The 22492-nt window shown below is 41.7% G+C and overlaps 1 protein-coding gene across 5 annotated transcripts in view; it reads right to left on the bottom strand.

Moving 5' to 3' along the window:
- The window catches only part of LOC149469188 (caspase-3-like), a 131597-nt gene that overhangs the window by 9704 nt on the left and 99401 nt on the right, over nt 1-22492 (bottom strand). For all 5 annotated transcript variants that reach the window (XM_089669626.1, XM_089669622.1, XM_089669621.1 and 2 more), the window contains 2 exons: nt 18681-18856; nt 12596-12713 (listed from right to left, as the gene is read on the bottom strand). In XM_089669626.1, the coding sequence (XP_089525752.1) occupies nt 12596-12713; nt 18681-18856 (294 nt within the window). The remainder of the gene's footprint in view (nt 1-12595; nt 12714-18680; nt 18857-22492) is intronic.

Below are 22492 nucleotides of genomic sequence, written 5' to 3'. Positions count from 1 at the left end.
TACCCGATGCCAGGCGGACCCCCTCAGGATGTGGTGGACTAGTAGCAGGCCCTGGATCTTCTATCCCCTACTACTAATGGGCAATTTTATTATCATCTTCTTGTAAGTTTTTTTTTAACTGTGGCTCAATAAATTTTACCCACATACTGCACTCAGAAGGCACCTCTCTCCCTCTTTTCTGTTTTGTATGTCCCTACCTCAGCCTAGTGCAGCTTCTGTCTGGGTTCATCTTCTCCCAGATGCAGTCCCTGTTCTTGGCTGCTAAACACTCTAATAAGGCTGGAAACCCCTTCTGTTGGTCTTTTTAGGGTAAGCAGTATCTCCTCACTTGGACAATTATCTGCCAAAATATCGATATGGCATTAATTTTTGTCTGGAGCAAACCTTTCCCCATTTTCTTGTAGGTGTTCACTTTCTTTTTCATCTCTGTCATGCTAGGGCGTCCTTTTAGCTGGCTTAATACTGCCATTCCTTGACCTTAGGGTGCACTCTCTTCCTGTTTACTGTGTAGATTGCTGGGTGTGGGAACTGGCCACCACTCTGTGTGTGCCAGAAGTTTAGAGCGCTATCTTTACTGTTGGATTCCAGCGCTCCAGGCACATCCTGGCCGTGTGCTGCACATGTGCAAAGCATTCAAAAGGTCTGGTGGCCATCTTGGATAAAATGCCCTATTTTTGGCAGCAGTGCTGGGGGGAGGGGCTGATTCTACCTATTTCTGCACTCCTGCATTATTTAAACATGTGGTGCATTGCACAGGTCCTTTCCTGGCTGAATGAGGGCTTTTCATGTTCAGTCTACCAGTAATTCCTGTGGTAGACTCTGCTGCTCCATACGTTGCTATTTAAAGGTAGGTCCTTGTCCTTTGGAAGTACTTGTTTTAGTTCAAACTAAGATCATTTCTACTTCTCTCAGCTGCTTGGTTGCCATGAGTCGATTGCCACCTACTCAAGACCCCCACATGGAAGGGCGGACACTCTATTCCCCATATACGTATATGCAACAATAAATATAATTCAGAGCCTTATCTCATCTGAAGGTAATTATGGTAGGAGACCTACCATCAGGTAAGTTCAGGTTCTGTAAAAGAGTGCCCTAATGTTGGTTACTTTTTCTCGTTTTCCGCCCTGTATGCTCCAAGAAATCCAAGGGGTTTCAAAGGTATTATGATGAGTCTGGCGGCAACAGCCCTGAACACCCACTATGCTCTTTTCGGTCAGGACACCAGTCTTTTCATAGAGATAGTTCTAGAAGGCATCATTGCTATTCATCCTCTCCTGATTATGCTAGGGGCAAAAACTGTTGGTCTTGTGGAGCCCCCCTCTAGCAAACAAGTTAGTATGCAGAAGCTGCCTAGGAGAGTTTGCGGTGGACAGAGATTTGGAAAGTCAACAAGCTGCTGCCTTACTCAAGCATTATGTTAAGGATTTTTTTGTAGTTGGCAGCCACTCTGCTGCCATTGCAGACTTCTGCTTAAAAAGAAGATGCTTCCCTGTCACAGCCAGGTCCACTAGTGGCCTCCCTCTTCCAGCAAATGTATGACTATCCAGAGAACTGCCAGATGAAAACTCTGTCAGAGGACTCAGAAGCCTCTGGCTTTAGTTTTGCAATTGTGCAGCCTTATGTCCAGGCGGTAAAACAGCCCATCAGTTGGAAGGAGGCAGAGAAGCCTCTAAGAAAACAAAAAGATACTTTCCATTTCTCAAAAGAGGTCAATCCTTTTTTCCCCTTATGGGGGAAATCAAGGAATTTATAGAAGATGAGTGGAAGAAAACAGAAAAGAGGTTTCCTTTAAACCACCTTAACAAATTATACCCACTGGCAGAGGCAGATATCACAGCTTTGGACACTCTGCCAGTGGTTGATGCCACAGTTGTCCATTTAGCAAAGAACATAACATTACCCATGGAGGACTTTGCATCTTTTAATGATCCCCTTGACAGGTGCACTGATCTTGACCATAAAAGATCTTATTAAGCAGCAAGAGTAGCATGAAACTGGTGATAGCACTTCAGTGTCTAACACTATCAGGGTTTGGAGGGAAAGTAATGAAATGACGATTCACCAAGACAGTCTTAAGGAAGATATTATCAAAGATCAGGAGAAGCTTAAATTGCCAGCCGATTTAATAGGAAAGGACAATATCGATGCTCAGCTTACATTGTCACAGCTAATCAAGCCTTATGGCTGAAACCTTGGGCAGTCAACATAGCATACAAAGAGAACTGGTGCAATATTCTATTTGATGGCAAATCCCTGTTCAGAGAAAAATTAGAGGCCGCTCTTTCCAGAGTTACAGGGAGCAAATCAGGTCTCTTGCCACAAGATTAGGATGAATCAATCCATTTTCTTGTAGGTTCCAGCAGTCAAGAACCAGAGACCTTAGACATGCTCATCAGGGCAACGATTCAAAAAGTACTTGGAGCAAGCACTCAGAAGGCCTTTCTAGACGCATAAGCAAAAAGCCCTATCTGCTTCCCAGGATTAGACAAAATCTTTTTAACACAAGGCGTACCCAGACACTTCTGGACGCAGCCAGGTTGAATCCCTTTACATCAATCTGAGCGAGTTGTTTTCAAGACCCCTGGGTAGTTTCAACAATCATTTTCAGTCATTTTCGGACCTTCTCACATCTGCCTTCACACAGTTCCTTCAATCCTACAAAGGTTCCAAGATCATCCCAAATGGTGATAATTATATGGCAGTTCTTAGTGTTCCTGCAGGAGCAAGAGAGCTCTATAACCTTTTTTAAAAAATTACAGTGTTTTATTCCACCCTATTCTTGGTGCAGAAGAAAAATGGAGGATGGTGTTGTGATAGATTTGAAAAAGATTAATACTACGAAAGCTTCAAAATGGAGTCACTGAAGCCAATTACACAAGTTATACAACCAAGGTACTGGAGGTTATGGATAGACTTCCAAGATGCCTATGTACATATGACCATCCTACTATCATTACAGAAATATCTAAGATTCATGGTGGATAAAGTTAATCTACAATTTCAAAGCCTGCCTTTTGGTCAGTACATCTCCCTTGTATCTGTCTTAGCACCCCTGAGAGAGAAGGGTTTCCAAGTGCATCATTTCCTTGACAACATTCTACTCTTAATATGCAGTCCAGGCCAGCTCATGGAACACAAAGATATACCTATGAGAACATTAACAGAGTTTAGCTGAATAATCAACCAAGAAAAAAGTTAGTTGCAGTGCAATGTTCGATACCTCCAGGGGGTTGGTATCATTCATCCCAGAAGGTAGCAAGCAATCCAGCAAGAATGCACAGAGCAATGATACACTTCTGCTTGTCTTTCACAATGTTTGAGCCTGATAGGCACAAGGTTCACATGCATTCCCATAGTAGCATGGGTCCATTGGCACCTCAGACAATTTTAGACAGGATTTCTCGCACAATGGACACTTCACCGTACTCAAGAGATCCAGGTATCGGCTATCATGCACAAGGGTCACCTCTGGTGGACCAAACAGAAAGTACTATCAAGATCTCGCCCATTAGGTCCTGTCTTGTGGACCATACTTAAAGCAGATGTCAGCATGAAGGGCGGGGAGCACACTGTGGAGAGTTCAGAGGAAATTGTAGTTTCCCGCTACAGGAATCGTCTTCAATATGTTGGAAATTCAGGCAGTTTTTCTAGCACTAACTTCATTGTCCTCACAGATCAAGTGCCATCGAGTGCTTTCGCAGATAGACAACAAACCTGCAGACTCATATATACAGGGGCAGGGGGCACCCATAGCAACTCCCTGCTAAGTGAAGTGGAGCCCATTATGTTCTCAGCGGAAAGGAATCTGATGGACCTAAGAGCAATGGACCTACCAGGTCATTTAAACATCGAGGCAGGACTGTTGCCTCTGAAGATGTGGGCATGAACAGACCACTCGTTGTCCAGGATATCAAGTTGTGGATGTCATGGGCATACCTCAGATAGCTCTATTTGCTTCAGTGATCAGTAATAAGTTGCCAAGGTTCATCTCATGCCTTTGCTTTTACTCGGCAGAGGCAGTAGATGCTCTATCATGCCCCTCTATTGCAGTCTGGCCTTCACCTTCCCTCCCCCACCACTTATCTTGAAATTCCTCTTGAGACTTGTGACAGAAATCATGACAGTCATAGCGGTTCTATCCTATTGGCCAAGAAGACCTTGGTTTCCCATGACTATGCACCTCAGTAGCCTGCTGAAGTGAATTCCTCTATTTCCTTGCCTGCTAACAAAGGGATATTCAACCACCCGAATACCCACAAGCTGGTTGAAAGGAGGAAGTTTAAAATCCTAAGCTGCTCACAAAAAATCATTTTGACTCTCCTAAAGGCAAGAAAGCCCTCAACAAATAGCATATATGCTAGAATATGGAAGACGTTTGTTGCTTTTGCAGTCAGTATAAGTTTTGACTCTCTCTCTCTTTCAGTCTCACACCTTTTGGGGTTCCTCTAAACTGGTCTGGATCTGGGCCTGAGTCTAAGTTCCCTCAAGGTTCAGATAGCCAAAATCTCAGCAGTGACTAATACAAAATGGGCTGATAATTCCCCTGTAATATAGTTTCACAAGGGTGTAATGAAGATTTGTCCTCCTAACAGACATCCTTTTCCCAGGTGGCATCTTACCATAGTTTTGAAGGTCTTAGCGGGACAACCCTTTGCTCCAGTGGAACAGTCCCTGTATAGAATCTAACTCTGAACATGGCATTTTTAATAGCTATAATTTCAGTCAGAAGGGTTGCCTAATTGCAAGCCTTAACTGTAGAAGGAGGACACATTTCCTTTTTTACAGAGTGGAGTTATGCCCCTTAGAGGGGTTTGTTCTCAAGGTGGCATCTTCCTTGCACTTAGCCAAACCCTGGACCCTTTACAGACCTCAAACAGGTTCTTTACATGAACTAGACATTGCCAGATACGCAAGTCTAATAGACCCCAGATTTCTCTATAAAGAGGAACTGTCACTGCTCCAGCTTTCACAAGGGATGTTGTATATCCCCTGTGATTGCAATAATAGCGATAAAAAAAAAAAGAGAGACAGTGTAAACATTTTTAACTGCTTCCATACAGGGCACTTTTACCCCCTTCCTGCCCAGGCCATTTTTCAGGTTTCAGCGCTCTCACACTTTGAATGACAATTATGCAGTCATACAACACTGTACCCAAACTAAAATTTTATCACTTTCTTCACACAACTAGAGCTTTCTTTTGGTGGTATTTAATCACCACTGGGGTTTTTATTTTTTACTAAATAACAAAAAAAGCCTGAAAATTTTGAAAAAAAAACAAGTTTTTCTTTGTTTCTGTTATAAAAGTTTGCAAATAAATAATTGTTCTTCATAAATTTAGGCCAAGATGTATTCTACTACATGTCTTTGGTGAAATAACCCAAATTAGGATGTATTATTTAGTTTGTAGGAAAGTTATAGAGTTCACAAACTATGGTATAGATCTGAATATTGATCAATCCTGAAGTACTGATGGCCAATCTAATTTCTTGAGGTCCAAGAATGTCAGAACAGTACAGATATCCTCCAAATGACCACTTTTTGCAAAGTAGACAGTCCGACATATTTCATAAGATCCATGGCGAGTTTTTTGAAGTTGTAATTTTTTTGTCATAATTTTTGGGAAAATGAAAACATTAAAAAAATGATTTTCACAATTTATTTTTTACATACTGTCACCATGCAGTACAGCATCATCATATAACTGGCATGGCGGTGATCAGAGACACTGACTGGTGACAGTACGAAAAAAAAAATAATTTATTTTAATTTTTTTTTTAATTTTTATTAGTTTTAATATTTTATTGCCATTTTTTCTCTTTTTTTAAGATATTTGTTTCCATATTTCACTATGACCAAAGTAGTATAATGTTACCATAGTAACACTGTACTACTTTGGGGAAGTGATCAGTATTTTTTTTTTACACAATTTGCTTATAGCAAAGAATTACTTTGCTATAAGCAAGCAATTACCTAAATGACTTCAATTCATTCTGGGTTTTTTTGTGCTTAGCTGTGATTTGGCCAAGGCTAATCACATGACACAGCTGGGCTTTGATTGGCCCAGCTTGTGCATGTGATCGATGTGACCATTCAGAGCTAGACACACTTGTATACAATGGATGGCATGAAAGGAAGCAATCCATTGTATACAACTGTCATGTGACCTGCTGTGATTGGTCCCAGCAGGTCACATGGTACTAGAAACGGGGCCGGTACACAGATCTGTCATCGGCCGTGTCCGAGGTACACGGCTGGTGACAGATCGCGTCGCAGCGCTCCCTGCACGCAGGCGCACTGCGCTTACCTAAAAGGACACCATTTGGCGTCCACCCGGAGGGACAAGGTGTTTTGCTGGCCGCCTTTGTGCTATTGGCCGGGCGGGAACCGGTTAAAATAAACAAACAAATAAATAAATAATAATAAAATATTTATAATACGCCCCGCCCCCGCTTCCCATGCTTGCACATAAAGGCAAGCGCAAACAGTGTTTGCACCACATATGTGTGGTATAGCAGTGGACGCCAGATTGACAGCAATAATTCTAGCACCATACCTCATGTGTAACTCTAAACTGGTAACCTTTAAATCAAGGGTCATCAACCCGTAGATCGCGATCTAACAGTACATTGTGGCCAGGTGACTGGTAGCTCACGGTCTGGGCTTGCTGACCCGCCATCCCAGAGCATCAGATAGAGTGCAGTGCAGAGGGACTACTTGTAAAGTTGGAGCTCTAGAAGGGAGCAAGAGCCACATAAGCCGATGCCTCTCCTGTAGTGCTGGCTCCTGTCCCATGCGGAGTGATACCAATTACACTCCACCTCTTATCCCGGCTAGCGGTCTCCAGAGTGGTGCCAGCAGGAGGAAAGAGATCTTCAGGTCAGTGTGAAGCAAAACACTGGGCATAATAGTATAGGGCTGCTTTCACACTGATATGCTGCGGTTAACCACACCATGGGTGCAGTGCAGTGTACTTGCAGCTTTCCTTAAGCCTTAGACTTCCATTAGATTCTGCAAGTTTGGTGCACTTTCTGAAAGTGCACCACACCTGAAGGATATAATAGACGTCTATGGCCAAGCGCAACTAACCCAGGAAAGTCACAGATGCACTGCACTGCACTTACGGTGCAAGTAAATCACAGCACATCAGTGTGAACGCAGCCTTATAGCGAGCTCAAAACAGTAAGAGTTCATTTACATTTGCAGTTTGGGGGTAGTAAAACGCCATAGTAAAGACGTGTTTTTACCTTTCCGGTCCCAAACACACCCCCTTTAGCTATAATGGGCAGGGGTGTACCTATTCAAGTGAATGAGGCCGCTCTGCAAGTTGTGCAGTACAGCAAACAAGGAGTTAAAGCAGGCAGGATTGTATTGCTTTCTCACCGCCTGCTTTAAGCATGCAGTTGCGGGCAGCTTGCAGAGTGTCTCCATTTACAAAAGCAACAGGGGATTTCATTCCTGCGGCAGCATGTGAACACCTTTGGCTGCTGCCTCAGCAACAAAAGGGGGTAGGAGTTGGGAGGAGGGGGTGCAAAACCACTACTCAACCATAAGGTTTTACCACCCCCCAATTTTTCATGTGAAGAAGCCCTTAGGTGCTGCTGCCAAATGCAACTAATGGCTCATTCACAAGTGTAGCAGGCACTGCTGCTTCTCTGAAAAGAGATCCAAGTGTGTTTGACAGGTGGTGAGGAGGCAATATTTTGCCTCCTCGCCACCCAATTTAAACCCATGATTGCAGTGCAATAAACCCGATTGCGACACAGTAGTACACAATTAGAAAGCTAAAAGTAGCATTTTTAAAGTGTGGCATGTTAGGTATCTATTTACTTGGCATAACATCATCTTTTATATTTAAAAAAAATCAATATTATACTGTGTTTGTGTGCACTAAAATTCATTAAAGTGTATTTTTGTTTATTGCCTTTAAAGAACCACTGCACAAATATCGTGTGACATAACAATATGCAGCACCCACCATTTTATGCACTAGGGCCTCTGCTTAAAAATATACATAATGTTTGCTGGTTTTAAGTAAAAAAAACTTGCTTTACCTATCCCAGGCGAGCCAAAGCTTTCTTTTGTGCCTCATGTTTTCCCTCCCAGACACTGCAGCTCACAGTGGGAGGGCTTCACCAGCAGATGCAGTGCTGACAATCTAAAACAGCTGGCAGGAATAGGTGATCAGCCCAGTGGTGATCAAATACTACCAAACGAAAGCTCTATTTGTGTGAAAAAATAGTATACATTTCTGCGCAATAGCGCAGTGCTAAATAGCAAAAACGACCTGGTCATGAAGGGGGTAAAATCTTCTGGGGGTCAAGTGGTTAATCAGCTGTGTCAAAACTGATAGCCTCATCCCCTGCAAAATCTTTTCATCCCCTTGTTGGACAGCAGAAGAGAGTGCTGGCTGCTGGGGGAGCAAGGAATAATGTAGTCAGCTAGGTGACCTGTTTTCTAAGATGCATCTAAAATATTTGTATAAATGCCTGCAAAGGTCAATTAGTATGTTATATACTGTACATATGTAGTACCCTCTAGTGTGCTACTAGAATAGTGTAGAGTAGAGGTGTCAAACTGGTGGCCCTCCAGCTGTTGTGAAACTAGAAGTCCCATCATGCCTCTGCCTTTGGGAGTCATTCTTGTAACTGTAAGTCTTGCAATGCCTCATGGGACTTGTAGTTTGGCAACAGCTGAAGGGCCGCCAGTTTGACACCCGTGGTGTAGAGTATTATTGGTAAAATCATTGTGGATGACTCATGGTAGTTGTGCGAGTCATGTGATTGGGGCTGGGTTATTGCAGGTCAGCTGGATGACTCAACAGGTTGTGGCTCTATCGCCTGCTCTAGGCTCTGGGGGACCATAAAACCTTCGGGAAGTTGGTAAGAAGGAAGGGGTGGAGGCTTAATTTGCATATTAATGGAGGGCTCGGTCAGTCCCATGTTTGGAGGCCCTGGTAGAGTGGTGGACTGGCCTATAAATATGTGACAGTCAGGCTGAAAGGGGAGTCGGGTGGAAGATGGAGTGCTGAGGACACTGTCGGTGTCTATGAGGGGCCCCCTAGGTGTGGGGGGGCTGGCCCCTAGAGTGGGTTCATACTGGTTCAGGAGGATACATTCTGCGGAGAGGAGCAGATGGGATCAAAGAAGACAGTGTGAGTACAGCAGTACACTTTGGGATCTACAAGGGGGAAAGACTGTCAAACGTAGCAAGCTTTCTAAGAACAGCATTGGGCTCAATCCTTTATCCTTGTCCCGGGAGATCTTCCAAGAAGCCAGGAGGGCTGGTAATGCTTGCAGGCTGTGGAGCTGGGAGCAGCTCTGAAAGGGGGAGAGAAGACTGTATGTAGCTGTATGTAGCTACTAGAAGTAGTTTCTCATCTGTAAGGGGCAGCTGCAACTGATCCACAACGGCTGACAGCTTTCAAGAAAAGAACAGCCCAGGATCTGCTTTGTACATAGGAAGGAAGTGTCTTCCTTCCATTGTCTTAAATCAAATTGGACATTCCATAATCAGTGGTATATTTAGTTCTTGTGCTGCCCTAGGCAACACACAACCAACCCCACCCCTCTCTGCCACCACTGACCATCGCAACCATAGCCCCCTGGCCTAGGGTTGCCACCATGTCTTTAAGCCAAACATGAGCACTGTAGCGGCACGGGGCAATTTTTTTTATCGTAGTATACACTATAGGATTATAAAAGATCTGGTGCATCTTTGGGTACCCCAAGGAGAGTAGTAATACGGGCCACATAGCATGCCATGGGGAACAGTGGGTGTGGCCAAATTGCTCTTGCTGACATAATCGCCCCGTTCCCTCAGTGATGCCAAACCTGCCCCCAGACAGCCACCCACATCTCCTGGAATGGCAACACATTTGTGTGTGACTATTTTTGTAACTTGGGGAGCCACAGACTGATCTAACTAATGTGTCTGAGTTTCAGGCAGACTGAAACCCGGACACGATTCAAAAACCAGACTGTCAGGATGAATTCTGAGCAGGTGGCAACTGTAGGTATTCTATGGATGAGCAGCGAATGAAATAGTAGTGTGTGATCAGAGGTCGTCCAGCTAGATGGCACGGGGGGTGTATGAAGTCTGCATTACTTCCCAGTACACAGCATGCTGGACATAAGAGCATATAGAGTGGTCACCCTGGGCTCCTCCAGTCTATAGGATCCATTTACGGTATACAGGTCATAACCATCCCACCCCCTAAGTGTGATCACTACTGGATCAGATCAAATGATCTCTGCCAGGAAATCCATATCATCCTTCCTAGTGCTGCCCCAGACAGAGGAATTTGGGAGATTCCCAGAAGGAAGCAGCTAATGGAGGAATAAGAGAACCAACTAAGCCCCTTTAAACAAAACTGTGTGTACAACCATGATTCAGTACTCGACACCTGACTCCTCCCACACGTTACATCACTCCACTTCTGACTTCATTTTTTTTTCCCCTGAAGTCACGAGGGGCATGATGTAAGGTGTGGGAGGAGACGGGTGTCGGAGTACAGAATCATGGTTGTACACACAGTTTTGTTTAAAGGAACTTTGACCTCAGATTTTATGTAAGGGCAATACTTTTAATAAATAGCTTGATTCTAACTACTACACTATGTGAGGCTGTTCTGTGTTTAACTGAGCATTTGCACAACAGAGGAGAAAGGAAGAGTGAGTGTCTATAAGTCCGGGGAGGAAAAGATTGTCCACTTTCCCAAGAAGTAGAGACCATTTACTTCATATTTATCCCTGAAGGGAAAAGTGCATCTAGACCTAATGTACTGTATGTTCTTTGGTCTAATTATGGAGGTGAGCGCAGTATCATTCAGGTGATGGGAGTCACGTTTGCATGAAGGTGGCTAATATAGATTCAATTAATCACTTGTGGGAAGAAGATGCATGTGCTGCACCAAGGAGGATTTGTTTGGACTGTCACAGATTGACTGAATTGAAATATTTGCTTTACTGTCACTTATTGATTACTATTTATTGTATTATATAACACTTGGGGTTGTATTTTCATGTAATATATAAGCACATGCGTTTATTTTACATGCATTTATTATTATTTAGTTTAAATGTGAAGGGAGCGCCACATTTTATCTTTTTAATTTTAATTTGTATTAAGGCTATGTTCACACCTATGCAGACTGAGTTTGAGCCGTTTCTGCATTGCGTTTTGCGTTTTTTTTTGCCAATTTTCATTCTTGTTGCTAGGCAGATTTCAAATGCAAAATGCATCAAAACACATAAAAAACGCAATACATGTTTTTCTGCAGTGTTTCCATTGAAGTCTATAGAAACAAAAATGCAATTGTTTGCGATCAAACAAATTCCCTGACCCTTTAAAAAAAATGCAACGGGTGAAAACGCAGATATGTGAACATGTCCCATGTTAAATGGACTGTACTGCATTTCTGCAAAACGCTGCAAAAAACGCTTAAGTGTGAACCTAGGGTAAGTGTGGGAACGCACATTGATGTGAGCTGCACCTGAAAACAAGTTTTTCACTAGTTTTCTAGCACATTTACACTTTAGATATAGTGGGTAGCGCAGAAGTCACTTTGCACTATAGATGTGACTGGACCAGCTGTGACATTTCACTTTTACTTTGATGCACACATACACTGTCATGTGATATCACGGATGAGGAATGATCATTACAAAGCACTGGAGGATTACACACACTGCCAGAGCCGAGGTCTGACGCCACATGTCACTCATCACACAGACAGGAGCCTGGCATCTGCATCCACCGCTGGCTGTCCTATACTCATCACACTGCAACAAGAAGCCAGCCCATCAACATTACTCTCCCTCTAACACTGCTCCCCTGTCATCACCATCAATCTCCACTCTACTTCTCACCCCCCAGTCTCCGCTGTGGGTGGAAGAGCCAACCGTGATGGGGCAGGGGTAGGCAGTGACAGACCAGAGCTGAGTGGAGATGAGGAGTCATAGTCTCCAATACAACAAACATCGTCCATCAGTTATACGTGAGGATGACGAGTCAGAAGCTGGGGCGGGGACCAGGAGAGAAAGGGAACCACAGAGCGTCTGTCCCATCAACCCCCCTGGACCAGCACTGAGCACCCAACACTGCTCATTCCCAAGCCATTGTCTGAATCCTGGCCACCACCTCAGAATTGGCTAACCTTATTTCTCCAGAATAATAGAACAGCATTTGGCCATCCCCGCGCCCTCCTCAGCAGTACCTCACTAGGTCCCTTCTTCCAGAAGGTGGCGTCGCCCCCCGAAGATTGCCTCTCAAGGCAAATGCCCTGTTTGCCCCGCAGTAAATACGCAGCTGCCCATAATCCCTATTCCCTATCCAAGTTGAACTCCCCTAATAAAACAACAAAACTAAGTTCATGTACTGGTCACTGGCTTTGGATGCAAGTCTGTATGAAAAGTGGCTGTTGCTTGGCTGTGCGGATGGCAGTTTAGGGATACCCACAACACAGTGGCCCTCACGAGGGTAGCGTTACACATAAAAAATATATTTTGGTTTAGCAGTATATTTCATGTAATATTCCAGGTTGGCTAATGTGTGGGCACAGCAAAGAAAGCTGCAACAACAAAACTTAAATTTTACCTTGGCAAGTAGAGTAATGGCAAAGAAAGTCGGCTTCTACTGGAATTTTACAGCTGGATGTCGTGGCGATACTTGCATAAGGAGTCACACCATAATCAGAAGTATCTCCTCTGCATGCCTTTTATGAAAAAATCACAAACACGCAAGAGTTACTTAGTTACATCTATTATATTATTATACTTTATATAGACTACATTTGAGTAGAACTGTTCTCATAGCACATTAAATGTATTTTACTAAAACGTACCTTTGACAAGCTAACCTACTACATTCAAGGTATGTTCTCAGAATACTTTCTTCTTTTATTTGTGAATGCATATCCATTCTTCATTTTACTTACCTATCTGTAATTGCTATAATGTGCCATTGGAGGGAGAGATGGTTTACATGAAACAATGTAGGTTTACTACATTCCATATGTGATTAAGAATGATTTGAGGACAAAGAGGGTTTATTTGCTCTATTAACATTGGCATTTCTACATATAGTCAAGTTTAAAACCACAAGCAGATCAGAACAGCTGAAATATAAAACAAAATCATTTATTGTAATCAATTTAAAAAACACGCCCCTTAGAATAAATGGATTATAATAAAGGATTACATTTTATAATCCAACTGTGCTGATCAATTTGGGGTCTTAAAGTCGGCATGGAGGAGCACACAGTGCACCCTGGATCTATCTCCAAGGTCAGCATACGGAAGGTGAGCTGGTTTGAGTATTAATCTCATTTTTACATGTCACCCTGGATTTTGGACAATGACATTTTACTCCTATATTCTGCATCTGTGCCAATTTCAGTAAAATGATTGCGGTCACACAAAAACACAGGTGGTCAATGTAGAATGTGGAAATAGATGAGATAACAGAGGGCACAAATCATATTACCCACAACACTTCAGTTACTTTCAGAGGAGTTTTGTGCATATTATATTGAAATAAATGTACATATCGCTGGGTTAACCATCAGTAGGACATACACTGACTCACTACAGTTTTATTCCTAGCATCCAAGTGAAGCTCAATGAAAACTCAAGTGGCTGTGAACCATGGATAGAATATGTACATATGTTGCAACATACCCCCTCCCCCAAAAAAAAGAAACACTTGTTGTTGCTTCAGTCACAGGGATTGTGCAAGTTCCTTAGGTCCTTTATGATGGAGAGTAAAACAAACCTTAACACCCTGGTCTAATTTTGCAACCTTGACATCAATCAGTTATATCTAATGTTACATATACAGGCTAAGCCAGTAATATTTGATTTTATTATATGTAATGGGTCATATAGCACCATTAATACAGTGCAGAAAATACCAATAAGGGTTATAAATTAAATGCGGAAGCAGTAATATTACAGCAATACCGATCCAATACAGAGTGAGCTAAAGGAATATGGCCACTGCAATATAGACTACAACAAAATGGCTCTGAGGCAATCCCTGTATAAAAAGAATGAGCGCCGTGCTGTCCAATCATTTCTCCCTGATGAAACCACGTGACCCGGTGGCGTAACGCATAGGGGAGGGGCCTTGACTTCACGACGCGCGACTAACAGAGGAAGAGGTATCGGCAGGCTGTGCAGGCTAGAATCGCTAGCGGCTATTTGGAGCAATTGATCTTTGTGTAAAGCACTTTATTATATTACACGTGAGTGGAATACAGCTTATATTAAATAAATGCTTTTTATAAGGATAAAGCACTATGTTTTGATTATTTTTCTTGGCATTTGAACCGATGGAGGAGGACAACTAGAGGAGTAAAGGGGACCCCAGACCCTTTGGATAATAATATCATCTCATCATAGTCCAAATAAAGGGACACAGGCTTTATATGACCTCACTTAATGGTTTGATCATATATATAAGTTGAGCACAGCTGGTGGAGGTGCACAAGTGTTGGTTTGATAAAACCACAAGAGGTGAACTGAGGATTACTTGTTTCGCTACACTACAGTGTTTATAAAGAATCACAGATTTGATGTGGACAGTTGAATTATTTGTTGGAAGATCTGTATATTCAGTTGTTTGTTTTATTTTAGATTTAAGTGGAGCGTGGCACTGTTCTTGATATTGGCACATTTGTATTGGTATGTGTATGGCGTGAGCGATCTGCTAATATTTACATAGCATAATATATATACAGTGGGGCAAAAAAAGTATTTAGTCAGCCACCAATTGTGCAAGTTCTCCCACTTAAAAAGATGGGAGAGGCCTGTAATTGGCATCATAGGTAGACCTCAACTATGAGAGATAAAATGAGAAAAAAAATCCAGACAATCACATTGGCTGATTTGGAAAGAATTTATTTGCAAATTATGGTGGAAAATAAGTATTTGGTCAATATCAAAAGTTCATCTCAATACTTTGTTATATATCCTTTGTTGGCAATGACAGAGGTCAAACATTTCCTGTAAGTCTTCACATGGTTGGCACACTGTTGCTGGTATGTTGGCCCATTCCTCCATGCAGATCTCCTCTAGAGCAGTGATGTTTTGGGGCTGTCGCTGGGCAACACAGACTTTCAACTCCCTCCAAAGGTTTTCTATAGGGTTGAGATCTGGAGACTGGCTAGGCCACTTCAGGACCTTGAAATGCTTCTTACGAAGCCACTCCTTCGTTGCCCTGGCGGTATGTTTGGGATCATTGTCATGTTGGAAGACCCAGCCACGTTTCATCTTCAATGCCCTTGCTGATGGAAGGAGGTTTGCACTCAAAATCTCACGATACATGGCCCCACTCATTCTGTCCTGTACATGGATCAGTCGTCCTGGTCCCTTTGCGGAGAAACAGCCCCAAAGCATGATGTTGCCACCCCCATGCTTCACAGTAGGTATGGTGTTCTTTGGATGCAACTCAGCATTCTCTCTCCTCCAAACATGACAAGTTGTGTTTCTACCAAACAGTTCTATTTTGGTTTCATCTGACCATATGACATTCTCCCAATCCTCTTCTGGATCATCCAAATGCTCTCTAGCAAACTTCAGACGGGCCCGGACATGTACTGGCTTAAGCAGGGGGACACGTCTGGCACTGCAGGATCTGAGTCCCTGGAGGCGTAATGTGTTACTGATGGTAGCCTTTGTTACGTTGGTCCCAGCTCTCTGCAGGTCATTCACTAGGTCCCCCTGTGTGGTCCTGGGATTTTTGCTCACTGTTCTTGTGATCATTTTGACCCCACGAGGTGAGATCTTGCGTGGAGCCCCAGATCGAGGGAGATTATCAGTGGTCTTGTATGTCTTCCATTTTCTAATTATTGCTCCCACAGTTGATTTGTTCACACCAAGCTGCTTGCCTATTGCAGATTCAGTCTTCCCAGCTTGGTGCAGGTCTACAATTTTGTTTCTGGTGTCCTTCAACAGCTCTTTGGTCTTCACCATAGTAGAGTTTGGAGTGTGACTGTTTGAGGTTGTGGACAGGTGTCTTTTATACTGATAACAAGTTCAAACAGGTGCCATTGATACAGGTAATGAGTGCAGGACAGAGGAGCCTCTTAAATAAGAAGGTACAGGTCTGTGAGAGCCAGAAATCTTGCATGTTTGTAGGTGACCAAATACTTATTTTCCACCATAATTTGCAAATAAATTCTTTCCAAATCAGCCAATGTGATTGTCTGGATTTTTTTTCTCATTTTGTCTCTCATAGTTGAGGTCTACCTATGATGCCAATTACAGGCCTCTCTCATCTTTTTAAGTGGGAGAACTTGCACACTTGGTGGCTGACTAAATACTTTTTTGCCCACTGTATTTGTTTTGGTACTTTCTATTTGAAGTAGCAGCTCACAAGATTTTACTTAATACCATTTTATTTAATCTAGCTGTATATTTATTGCTGTTACCATAACCTACAACCAAAGAACAATCCAAAATAAAATTCTTCTGCTACTGACGCAGCAATACCACATACAGTATGTGTATATTATTTGCTGTTTGCACCCATAGTAGGGCTAGTTTGCATTTTGACTTTTTTTACCCTACCTAGAACGCAATGACCCCAGCGGCAGGCTGCACAGTGATCGATCACTGTGATAGCCGATCAGAGCCTATCACAGTGAAAAAGTGATCGGGAATTGGGAGTCCCCGGTTCTTGATCATTAGTAGGACAACCAGGCTCTCTATGAGATCATGCTCCCAGCACAAACACAAGAACACATATATTTGGTGCCCAGATTTAAAGCTCACCTCCTGGACGCTGCATATATGTGTTACTGTGTCATGAACGGGTTAAAGTAGACGTAGAAACTAAAACAATAAGGTATTTATGATTTATTGCAAAAAGTATTTATTGCAGTGGAGTGCAAGGCTTTAAACTTAGTTTATTTTAGCCTTTTTTTCCTACTTTAAAGCATATCTAAACTCAAGAACAAAATGTATTAGCCTCAGCTACATACTTTATACAGTGTTGTGTTCTGGCAGAGGGATGGTTATTTCCCATCCCACTCCTGGAACAAAATCAAGACGGGCTAAGCACTGCTCAGATATTCACAAGAGGCTTTGTATTCTATGAATGAATACAAAGTTTCCTCTGATTGGCTGAGGCAGAGGTTGGCTGATTACATCATGATCTCCAACTCAGCCATTCAGAGGAAGCTTTGTATTAATTCATAGAACACAAAGCTCTCTGTGAATGTCTGAGCAGTGCTCAGCCTGACTTGATTTTGTTCTGGGAGAGGGACAGGAAGTACCCATCCCACTGTCAGAGCTTAGCGGTGTATACTGTATGTAGCTGAGACTATATACAGGTGATAGAGCATTGACAGCCACTGCATGTGTTAGTGAAGTTAATAGTTTGTTTGGACCAGCTTGGTCCAAATGAACTATTTAAAGCAGAGTTCTACTCAAAAGTGGAAGCTCCACTTATTTGCCTCCTCCCCCCCTCCACTGACATATTTGGCACATTTTGGGGGGGAGTGGATACCTGTTTTTGATAGGTACCTGCTCCCACTTCCGGCTCAGTTCACCACGGCGAAGTGAGACAACGTTTGGCCCCCTCCCTCCATCTCATGGAAACTTTCACAGGTCCCAGAAGACTGCTGGACCAATTAGGAAGTGCAGCGTGACTTGCACATGCGCAGTGCGCACCAGGCTGTAAAGCTGCAAGCTGTCACAGCCTTGTTCCCACAGTAGAGATGCCGGCACCATGAAGGAGAGAAGAGAAGAAGGCACGTCATGGGTGAGAACATCACTGGACTCCGGGACAGGTAAGTGTGTGTTTATTAAAAGTCAGCAGATACAGTTTTTGTAGCTGCTGACTTTTAATAAACACAAAAATGTCTGGAACTCCGCTTTAAACTTCATGAAGACATGGAGAGCAACTTGAAAATAGTTTAGCTTTTTTTTCAACAAGTTGTTCAAAACATCATTATAACCAGAGAACCCCCATGTCCTCAATTTCCTACTACCAAGTTCAATAGAGTTGTTTATTTTTACCCTGTGTATGAGAAAATACAAAATGTCTTGAGAATATAGTCAGCCTGCCACTCTAGCTTCTGGGACAAGCAGGCAAACACTGCGTCCTCCCTCTAAACAACACTGCATCTTTCCTGTAAATAACATTTGCACAGTAAGTTTTGTATTCAGACACTCTTCACTGAATCCATGGTGGATTTCTTTTCCGAGGATGGTAGCAGCTGCCAGACATTCTGGAGGCAATATTATTTATTTACTTTTATTTGACTTTTTTTTTTATCCCAAGGGGGATTTTGTATTGAAATACCATGCCACAAGCATGAGCCAAAAGACTGGCTTGTAGTTGTGATGCTGTCCTATTGACCTCAATTTATAAGTTTGACAGGCGGCACCGCCATCTGTGACCAGCTTTAGTCATGTGGCACAGTTCTGCTTCAAGTCTGTAAATAAAAGTGCCTTATAGTACTAAACCACTCTAGTCCTCAGGTTGCTTGTGTTAAATATACTGTATATCATGTCAACAAAATTTACCAGGCTGTGTGGAGCAAAAAAGCAGCATAAACTCACTTTCTTTCAATTAAAAACTACAGCTATGTTAGCTGGCTTGACTTGCTATCACCTCCAAAATGAGTACAAAGAGAAAACAACACTTGCAGGAAAAAAATTGCCAAATAGATTACCTGGATAAAGAAAAGTTTTGGCTTCCCAACTAGCTGCTTGCAGTTTTCTCCTTTGAATAGGTTAAACAGATACTCTTCGTCCATGAAATCATCGTAACAATAAAATCCACCATCTTTCCCATGGCCTAATACAACACAAACAAAGCAACCTCTCTGACTGTGATCATCCTCGGCAACTGAAATATGGGGGGGAAAAATGAATGAATAAGAAGAATAAAAAGTCAACTAACAAATAACGAACACAAACTGATATAGTGGTAAAATAAGCCTCATGCATAAAAGCATCTGTAATGATGGTTTAAAACACGTGATGACAGGTTTGAGCTGGGCTGTATTATAATCTCATGCACATATAGGCAAATATACACTCACTGGCTGACTGTTAATGGCTTAGGGAAAGAAGGATGGGGGTGTTGGTGGGGACATTGGTCATAGGGTTAGAAGCCCTATGCCAGTCTCTGTTGTTCTCCCTAGAGATAGTGATTCTGGAAGCATTGACCATCAAGAACACTTAGCTGAATATTGATGTCTAAGGGCCTGTTCACACTTGATTAAATTTCTAACTCTTAACAAATGCTTCTATAGCATTAGTATGGGCGTTAGACAGGTGTTAATGAGCTTTTGCAAGGGCAATTAGACCGGCGTTTTACAAGCTATAAAAATGCCCCCCAAATGCCCTATGTGCAGTTTTGATGCATTTTGTAAGCATTTTACAACTGTTAAAACCTCACCACAAATGTCTATAATAAACTGTAATGTTATTAACGCACAGCAACCGCCCTGCACACGCCCTGCAAATGCTTGCCAGTGTGTTTGCAGAGCATCACCATAGATTTGAATGGGAGGAATTGAAAGGCTTCAAACTCCTAAAGACTCGACATGAGGCTTCAATTTTGAAGGGACGCGACACTAACGCTTCATGTTTTGATAATGTGAACAGCACTGTGCGCTGTCTATAGTACCATTTGCATAGGCATCTGAGGAGTGTTAAAAATGCCTCTCAAAAGCCTGTTTTCAATGCCAGTGTGAACTAGGCCTAAGGCAATGGCCGGTGACAAAGTTTTCAGAACATGGTTGGATTTTGCCTGCATGGCAGCCCTGTGTCTATAGGCACCTTAGGAATTGCTCATAATTGATGCCAAAGACTCATCATATGTATACTATTTACCTCAAATGCCCAATTTGTGAGCAAGAACACCCAGAACAGGATGTCACAGGAATACCAATAAAAACTAATTTTTAGCAAAGTGATGACTAGTTAAAACTTCTAACAATGTTTTTATTGCTTAAATATATAAAAAAAATCCCGCGAACAACCAAACACACAAAAAAATTATTAAATTATAAAAACAAATAATCACTCCAAATGCAGTCGCTTACACCCTGCACATACTCATCAATGTGTCTAAAACTAAACAAAACAAGTAAGTGCAGTGCCTTCCAATTACCAAAAAATCATTAATATATACACATAGCAAAGAAATCTTGTGCGCAATAGTGAGTATATGTGATGACACACCCCACTGAGGAAGCCACGTGACCTGTGGCGTAATGCATAAAGGAAGGGCCAGCTGACGTCACGACGCAACACAAAGTCAGAGTATAGGATAAAGTGTTTAAACGATAAAGCACCATTTCTGCTTATTCCGTTTTTTATGGATCGGTGGGGAGAAGAGGAGAAGGAGAAGGTGGACAAGATTTAAAGCCCATAATGGGAAGGAGTGCCGACAGGGGCATCTTACCTTGTCCCATTTAGAGGACACAAGCGTGGTGTGACCAAAACATTGTATAATGTGAGGTCAAAAAGCTCCAGGTGAGAGCACAATTTGGGTGTTGGTGGTGGAACACTGCTTTATGTCGTATGAAGATATAATATTGAAAGATTATATACTGACTATTGCGCACAAGATTTCTTTGCTATGTGTATATTAATGATTACTTTTTTGGTAATTTGAATGTTTTTATTGCTGTTGCAGCCCTCCTGCCCCTGGAGAGTCATAAAACAAATAGGTGGTGCAGGCATCACCAGGACAGGAAAGCACAGACCTCAATGAAAACATGTGGAGAAAGGAAGAGTTAGTGACTCTTTCAGGTTTCTATAAAAATCTATATCCCTAGTCAGGCATATTTTTCTCACTTCCTGTCAGATACTCCCTTTGTAGGGTTAGATGTAAGGGCCCAATTCCTCAATACCACATCATGAAGGAATAGTGACTAAAAAAGATTTTTAAAGCAAGCAGAGATCACTGAATTAGAGCATAATATGTTTATTCTTTCATTTTGAATTGTATTTGGAAGGATACCTGCTCCAGAAACAGGTTTCAGTGATGTGCACAACCTGTGCTGTGTGCTATGCAAACCTTCTAAGTAGGGGTGAGTGGGATAAGATTTTGGCCAGAGACATCATCTATGTACCTGTGCCATGCTTTATCATGGCATAGGTACATAAATGACATCTTTTTTCTCTAGTCAGGTTCAGAAAGGCTATTGGGTGAGTTTGTTACTATTTTGATTTGTAATGATCAGAACGTACATTTTATTTTTGTGACAAATAGGGTTAAATATCTCCTTCTTGGATATAAAGATATGTAAAAACAGTGAGGGTGGGTTATACACCAAAATACATATTAAAAAACACAGTGGGAAATACAATATTGGAAGTATCTAGCAGCCATCTGGAACATTTGATTTAAAGTATACCCTATGGACAATACCTCTGGGATCGGTGGAACTGTACCAAAGGAAGTGATTTTGAGAGAAACACATAAGTTGAAACATAAACTACAAGCAAGGGGATACAAACATAATTGTTAATTCAAGCTTACAGTAGAGTTAAAATATCTACCCTAATAATAAGTGTTAACCCATACAACACATTTATAGAAGTATGGAAAACAATCTGATTTTTTCAGGTTCACTTCCACATTTTCAAGCGCAAATTTTCTAATGCAAATAACTGAAGAATGTTTTAAAAGACACTTGCATTTTTGAAAGGAGATTAATCTCTTTTCCAATATGTCCCAGACTCCCCAAAAATTACATAAAGAAAGGTTAAATTGCTCAAAGATATGCTTACTTTTAGTAAACATAATTGTGAGAGAAAAATACTGTTGTAAATATCCAGATACGTATACTCTTGCCAGAAATGTGTTTTTTTTCTAAATTTTTACCATTTGGAAAAACCATTATATTACCAAGAGGTAATTGTTATTCACCAAAACAAGATGAGAATTTTAAGACACAAGGCATGATTTATGTTGGACTCACATCTCAGGTCATATTTATATTACATCATAGAATATGATTTTCCCTGTGGCACAGCATTTTATTTTGAAACATCTCAGTAACTTTCAGGGATTACATTTCACCATGCTTGAAAGACTACACAGGAGTTAGAGGAGGTGAAAATTTTGTTGCAAAAGAAATGTCACTGTTCATCAACTCACAGCATATCAAAGAAAAGGCAATCATGATGCCATAAACATTTTTTTTGTGAGGTTGGAGTTGCTATCCAAAACTTGATCCTGTAGATTTTTTTAATCCCTTAGATTATAATTTCCGAATATATTGTCAATAGTATGGGATTTATGTCTCATCAAGATTAAAAATCTTTTACCTGTTTTTAATTTTTACAAACATTTTCCAGTTATGAGAAATATAAATGTATTCATTTTTAAAAAAAATAGTTTTTTAAATACATGTATTTCAATTATTATTATTTATTAGGCTATTGATTTTCTGTTGATATGCAACATTATTCATGTACTTGTTTATATTGTTGGGCTATTTTTGTTTGAAATGTAGTCAATGGA

Source organism: Staurois parvus, unplaced genomic scaffold (assembly GCF_062004578.1).
Source record: "Staurois parvus isolate SC_StPar_1 unplaced genomic scaffold, SC_StPar_1.0 ptg000080l, whole genome shotgun sequence".
NCBI classification, from domain to species: Eukaryota; Metazoa; Chordata; class Amphibia; order Anura; family Ranidae; genus Staurois; species Staurois parvus.
Note: the sequence above shows the minus strand (reverse complement) of the source record. Positions and strands in the feature narration are given on the sequence as shown.